This window comes from Cyprinodon variegatus, unplaced genomic scaffold, assembly GCF_000732505.1.
Source record: "Cyprinodon variegatus isolate N-32 unplaced genomic scaffold, C_variegatus-1.0 Scaffold1487, whole genome shotgun sequence".
Classification (NCBI taxonomy): Eukaryota; Metazoa; Chordata; class Actinopteri; order Cyprinodontiformes; family Cyprinodontidae; genus Cyprinodon; species Cyprinodon variegatus.
The window spans coordinates 77,441-84,344 of NW_015151940.1; the positions used below are offsets into that span (position 1 = coordinate 77,441).

The 6,904-nt window shown below is 39.7% G+C and overlaps 2 protein-coding genes across 2 annotated transcripts in view; both read right to left on the minus strand.

Annotated features, from left to right (window-relative positions):
* The window catches only part of prune (prune exopolyphosphatase), an 11,202-nt gene extending 9,864 nt beyond the window's left edge, over positions 1 to 1,338 (minus strand). Inside the window, exon 1 of the mRNA XM_015403377.1 lies at positions 1,129 to 1,338. Within this exon, the coding sequence (XP_015258863.1) occupies positions 1,129 to 1,167 (39 nt within the window). The 5' untranslated portion in view covers positions 1,168 to 1,338. The remainder of the gene's footprint in view (positions 1 to 1,128) is intronic.
* A 2,930-nt stretch (positions 1,339 to 4,268) lies between these two features.
* LOC107103610 (unconventional myosin-Ie-like) overlaps positions 4,269 to 6,904 on the minus strand; it is a 23,670-nt gene continuing 21,034 nt past the window's right edge. The window contains exons 23-27 of the mRNA XM_015403379.1: positions 6,268 to 6,422; positions 6,113 to 6,187; positions 5,845 to 6,034; positions 5,582 to 5,745; positions 4,269 to 4,646 (exon numbers count right to left, since the gene is read on the minus strand). Of these exons, the coding sequence (XP_015258865.1) occupies positions 4,570 to 4,646; positions 5,582 to 5,745; positions 5,845 to 6,034; positions 6,113 to 6,187; positions 6,268 to 6,422 (661 nt within the window). The 3' untranslated portion in view covers positions 4,269 to 4,569. The remainder of the gene's footprint in view (positions 4,647 to 5,581; positions 5,746 to 5,844; positions 6,035 to 6,112; positions 6,188 to 6,267; positions 6,423 to 6,904) is intronic.

Sequence of the window (6,904 nt, forward strand, 5' to 3'; positions counted from 1 at the left end):
TAGTTCCCATTGATTTAGCTTGGAAAGCGGGGAGAATGGCGCTAGGCTTACCGCACCGTGACGTCACTGCTGGAAGATGGCAGGAGGGAGGGGCTACTATATTTGGGCAAAAATGGCCGCTCCCAGACTCTGTGATCATGACGAAAATGATTTTTTACTGATTAACACTAAATTCATTAAATCACTGAGAACATATTAGTTTTAGGGTTAAATGATGATGATCCATTGATTATTCATTTCTGACAGGACTTTTCCTTTAAAACTGGAATGAACGTAGAAACAAATTTACTAGATTCCAGGTCCATTACGAGCACTCGTCACTTATCGCCCCCTTTTTCCTTTCTCATACTTGTTTCCATGGTAACAGAAGGATTAGTTAGGTCTGTTTAGAGCTTTAGCAGTCCCAGACCATCACACCACCCCCACCGTGCTTTACTGTAAAGTATGATGCTCTGTATCTGATATTCTACTAGATTTACTCCAGACATAAAGTCACACTTTTCTTCAAATCTTGAGAATCGTTTTATTTTGTGTTAAATGTAATTTAAACCTTTGTGTTCTTTGTCTCTGATGAACATGTGGAGTAATGCTGCTATCAAAGACTTTGCTTTTCATCTTTTGTTGAATTTCTTTAGATCAGGAAATGATCTCTGGCAATCTGATGTCTCTAAATCTGCCTCATGTCAGACCAGATCTATTTAAGTAATTTCTTCCCTTCTTCTGGTCTGGTAGTAATCGGATGTTGAGAGAGTGAAGCATAGATGTGTCAACCTAGAATTGATGAAGAGAAAATAAATGAAAACGAGACAGTGCTAATGATAAATGAAATGGAATTAAAATGATAAAATAAACACTTTTTAATTGTATCACTTTAAACAATCTCATGCAGGGGAGAACATTATTCTTTAACTAGAGATTCATGCTGTTTGTAACTCTTCGATGCTCTTAATTTGAAAAGATGACCGGAAATATACTTTGAAAAATGGCCATATAACGGTGCTATTTTTTTGCTAGCTTATCCCATCAAATAGCAATAAATCAAATTGAGATCAAATCGGTTGCTGTTGTCCATTATTTGCAGTCGGCTGCTTTAACTAAGTTGGACCGAATGTTGGAGGTTATCGGTACCTGCAAGGTCCGCCGGCAGGCCCGCAGAAACTCCTCCATCTGCGGTAGCTAGCCGTTAGCTTCTGGGCGGTTTGGCTCCGGTTCTGTTAAAGGGACCGAACCGAACCGTTAGCGGGTACCGGGGGCTCAGCGGGTAACACGTCCGAGCCAGAACCTAAGCGGGTAAACGGCCCGCAGCTGAAGGGGACTGTTGGTACGGAACGGGGTGAAAGGTCAAGAGGAGGCATTCACTGGTAGCTCGGAAAACAGAAACAATTTCCCCTGTATCTCAGTTCCTTATGTCAATTAAGGTCTGGTCTCAGAAGTATGTTGGAACAAAACATGGTCTCTAGTCAATAAGTATTTTCTAGTAAACAAAGTTAAAGAGATTTCCTTTAAGATTATTCACAGCTGTTATCCAGTTAAATCATTTTGGATGATTTAACTGCACTTTGTTACTCTGAGTCCTACAGGCAGCTATAGGAAGGTATTCATCGCTTCATTCTGGACAATATTTATGACAAATTTGAACTTTATTTTAAGGATGTTTTATGTGGAATTACAGAATATAGAAAAGGACTCTGGCCATTTCTTTTTATGTAATATTTTGCTTCTGTTGGCCAAATTTTATATCCATAAATGTAAAAAGGGCCAATGAAAGTCAGAATTGTGACTTTTTTCCCCACATTAAACAAATACAACTTAAAAATCAGGTAACTTTTTTTTTTTTTTTCAGTGGCCCCAATCCTCTTCCTCAGGAACCTTTTTTTCAGTTTTCCCCTGAGCTGCTTTAAACAGTTTAAACCAGGAGTCACTTCACCCAATGAGTTTAATCATGACATCAAATGAAACATAATCATACGAGTCAGAATCCATATAAAACTAAATAAGTTTTAAACACTAAAGGTTAATCTTCCAGATATACTTATCGATTATTCCCAAAACAAGGTGCAAAATTAATACTTTTGATCAAAAGTCTAATTTTAAAATAAATGGAAAGTAGTGAGAACACCAAGTGACGGGATTATAAAGTACTCAGTATTCAATCCAGTGATGTAGTAAAATAGAAGGAGCCGTGATTCAGACTGTTTCCTTGACTGAATTTTACCTAAAGTCAAAGTATATTGGCTCATTGCTACTTTCATATTTGTTTTGCACCTTCAAGGTTTATATAGTTTCATACATTTTCTGGAACTTTAATATACAAGTTGTCCTTTACTTTGTTCAGGGTTCCTACAGCATAAGGCAAGTTAAATTCCAGACTTTTTAATGCCACTTGAAATAAAAATTTAAGACCAAATTCACAAGAAACACAAGAAAAACCTGCTTGCAACAACTTAACCCAAAGGTTTATTCTAACATAAACCACTGCACTAATGCTTTAAATTTTGAAAAGCTTCCCATACAGGAAGAAAGCTAAAAACACAGAAATGACAGAAATATTTTAACAATTATTTAACTGAATTCACAAACTTTGCTTTAGCAGGGAACAAAACAAATCAGTTTTAAAGCCACAACATAACCAGTGCTAAGTCTTTTTTTGCAGCATCTCCCAAATGTTCCGGACGCTTTTATTGGTTCCGCTATCGGGACGGAACCAATACTGGCGAGCCATTTTTTTTTTTTATTAAATAAAAAAAAAAAAAAGGTAAATTTTAATGTTTTATTTAGATTACAAAAATAAATCATGATAAAAATATTCCTTTTTTATGAAGTTTTAAAAAGACCTACGAAAGACTGATTTAAGACATTTTAATACCAATTAAGGCCTTAGTTTTATTTTGAAGAAATCAATTTCTTTTAAGACTTTTTAAGGACCCGTGGGAACCCTGTTTATGAAAATGTAAATAAAACTGTTAGAGTTAGTAGTTTGCATATTAATATTCTGGTAGAAAATACTAATTTTAGTTAAGTTCACACAAAACTAGATGTTTTAAGGAATTAAATTACATCCAGAAGTTCAGACTAATTCACCCAGATAGAACTAATTTATTACGATTTTATGATTCTTAATCGATAGGACTTGGAATCGAAACAAGGAATCAGAAACGTTTGCATTCAAAAGGAACCAAACCATTCCTGTTAGACAAAGATGAGGGTTTAAATTCACTTGACAGGGAAGAGACGATGGAAACTGCTGCCTGAGAGACGTTACTGAGGGTTTTTTTGTTCAGAAGCAGCAGCCTGTTTGTTACATCCTGCTTTTAACTATAAAAGCAATTAACAGGTTTATTTTATTTAAGCAGCAGCAGCTTGAACATAACGGTGCTCAAAAGGGGGCGCCAGGCTGTGGGACACATGCTGATGCACACATCTTCAAACTGTTTCGGTTTTTGTAAAGACGACTTTCAGCCATTCCCTAAATCTGTGTAACTTTTGATTTTTGTAGTCATTTCCCAGAAGGCTGCTCCACGATTTGACCAGCATCATCCATGCGCATGTCTTTTGCACAATAACTGTCCAGGTTCAGCGCAGTAGTCAGGTTTCCCTTCCTACCCTGGAAAGGAAAAATTCGATATATTCAGAAGGAGCCATAGCTTCTCCAGCAGGCAGCATCCAGGGGTTAGATATGACTGCTCAGAGCCGTACTTACACCCAAACAGTACATGAGGTGAAATAATTTCCCCAGTCCAGTAGCTGTAGTTTCAGATGAGTACATCAGCTTTCAAAAATTATTTTTATTTGTTTGTAATACAGAATCAGCATTTTATTCATTTACAGTTTTTAAAAGTTTAATTTAGACCATAAGAGCTAATTTGAAAGAATTAGTGTATAGAATCGTGGATTGATCAGAAGTCTAATTTCGAACAACACTTGAAGGCAGCTCCTCTTCCTGTAGGAACTCTGGGTAATGTAGTACTAAGAGGTTTGTTTATATAGAGATACAAGCCTTCAGCTGGATCAAAGGCTGAAAATAATGTAATGATGAATTGTTAAAATACCAGCTCAATAAATGTGGTTTTGATAACGAGGGGGAAAAAAAATGAAAAAATTAATAATACTGGTTTAGATTCCTAAAATGATCTAAACTGATCCTGAACCAGTTTACGTTTAAAATAATTTTTAAAAGTAAACTCATTGGATGAGCAGTTTCTGTAGTTATAATTTTACGATTTATAAAAAAAAAAAAAAAAAAAAAACACAATGGGGCCTGAGCTCTGTAGGTCTGTGGTTATTCTGATGTAAACATTGATTGGACCGCTCCTTTAAAAGTACCTGAGGTGATCAGAGAGCCGGAAACATTTATTCAGACTCTGAGGCTTTTTCCAGGAATACTCCGGAACCGGCTGAACCAGGACCGACCCCTGACCTCCGAGGATGATAAAACTCTGGCTGAATGACTGAGGGAACATGCATCTGTTTGTTTCTCAAGTGTCCAGGGATCTAAATTTTTTGTCAGCGACCTCTGACCCGATCCACAGCTGCAGGATCAGAACCTCAGAGTCCCTGAAACTTGGAGATCTAGATCTTCTCCACATAGTTTCCAGGGAACATTCCCTCTTTGCCCCGCAGCCGACCAAACCACCAACCTGATGGATCTGCAGAAACAAGAAGACGGCAATTAGAGTTCTTCAGCTCCTCCAGAACCAGGGGTCCATAAACAAACACCACGGTTGGATAATACACACTGCATCCTTTCTGGCATCCTGAAATGTAATTTTTGCAAGCAAAAATGTAATTTAGGACACCTATATGTACATTATTAGCTGCTAGGAATGTAGTTTTGACCAGGAAGAATCTTATTTTACAGATCAACAAATGGAACAACAGAGAGGACAGACCTAATAAATGTCAAAACGGCCTGCCATACTAGAACTGCGGTTTTAGATGTCTCTCTGTCTCTTTTGCATATTTGCTGCATATTGAACAGCTCATTAGCTTAGCAGAGTCATAAATGAGATGAAACAGTCTTCCTACAAGTGCCATTTTTCAACAAACTTTCTCTTTGCCCTGGGGGCTGTAGATCCTCACTCCTCATCGGCATATTGCCTTTTAGAAGGCTTGGTTGCTCCAACTAAACCAGCTAGCTGCAGAGTTATTGGTAATTGACAGTATTGTGTCTTGGCGCTATATAAATAAACTGAATTGAATTGTGCTTTCTGTACGTTTGTCAGTTGGCGTGTGAGGAGCAAGTGAACAAAGGGGAGACTTACCAACATTAAAGCTAAAAAGACATGACTGAAACGCATCTGTGGTTCAAATATTTGCTAGCCTTGTGGCTAATCGTGTTCTAGCATTAAAGGCCGATTTATACTTCGAAACCAGGTCCTCTGCATAAGTGTCGCAGGTAACAAAAAGCCGTCCCCGCCCCCTCCGCAGACACTCTGCTGCACCTCTCCCAATTGTAACTGACCGCAGACAGTGCATTAACTTGCATTTTGGGGAGTGGCGAGTGTTAATTTTGGACCCTGGGCACAAGGCTAATCTCTGAAGTTTTTACGGTCATTCTAGGCTATCAGAGCATCAGCGGTACCTTCGGTCAGTATCTCTATGACATCGTCGGTGTTGAAGCTGAGCTCGTCCGTATCCTGGGCATCATACGCGTACAGAGCTTTGCATTGAGGAGACCGGGGCTTCGGTTTGGGTCGGCCCGCTCCTGGAACTGGTTTCACCTCCTTTGAAAGGCGCCTGTGGAGCCTGCAGTAAGGAGGAGGGATTAAAGTCACCACTGGGAGGCAAAAAAAGCATCATTACTTGACCTTTGACATTAGAGTGCTGGATCCAGTGGCATCTCACCCTGCAGCGCCCTGATCTGGGACGTTCATGAAGCCCATGTCCTGGTTCTGGGGAAGCTGGTTACCGGGACGGTTCTGGTTGTGGAGGCGAGGCAGGGTGGGCTGCTCCATACTGGACTGAGTCCTCAGAGTGGACCCTCTTGAGATGGGGGGGTTGCCTCTAGGTGCTCCGCCACCCCTGCTGTGAGACACTAGAGGAAGAGCAAACCAACAAAGGATGAAAAATAAATCTTAAGATGATCTGGGTCCAGAAGAAAGCCTGCTGGTACCTGAGGTGTTCTGGTTGGCGGGGGTGGACTGGTTCCCCACGTACCGGCTCTTGCGCTTGTCTTTCCTGGTCGGCCCTGGAGATCAGACACAGAACGGCAAGTAAAGCAAACACAGTTCGGCCACAGATGCCTCAACAAACTCTGTTTAAGCTTACTGGAATTTTTAGGGAGACCCGGTCCAATGGAGACCTGCAAAACCTTCCCGCTGGGTTTCAGCACCGCCTCATCTCCCTGACCCACCTGGAACTGGATCTGCCTGGAGCCAGACGAGCTAAAAATATGGCGTCCCTTCTTCACCTTAAACTCCAGACTGGTTGGATAGAGAGAAAAAAGGTGGATCAGGAACGGTTTTAAGGGTTAGAACGTCTGTCCTATTTCTAATTAAAAAAAAGAATGGCAAACATGTCTGCCATCAAAACAGGAAGTAAGAACATTTCTGCCAGACTTCCAGCCACAGGAGAATGTGACAAGTGCTTTAAAGTTGTAGGGAAGTCATTTAAATGTCAAATCATTCTGCCTTAAACATGTATTTAAATGTGCTCTTTATCAGATAAAATTGTCACAAAATTTAGAAAATTTCTATTTTAAAAAATCCTGTCTTAAAACCTGTGGGGGTTTTGTCGTTATCTTATGCAGGCCAGTTAGTTATACGTCACCTTGTACACCTAAATTGGCCAATCACATATAACGGTCATCTGTCAAGTTTTTACAGTCATAGCATCTTGATTCATATTTCATTTAAATCACATATCAAAGAGGTTTCTAGAATTTCCTTCTTTCATCTGAGGAACA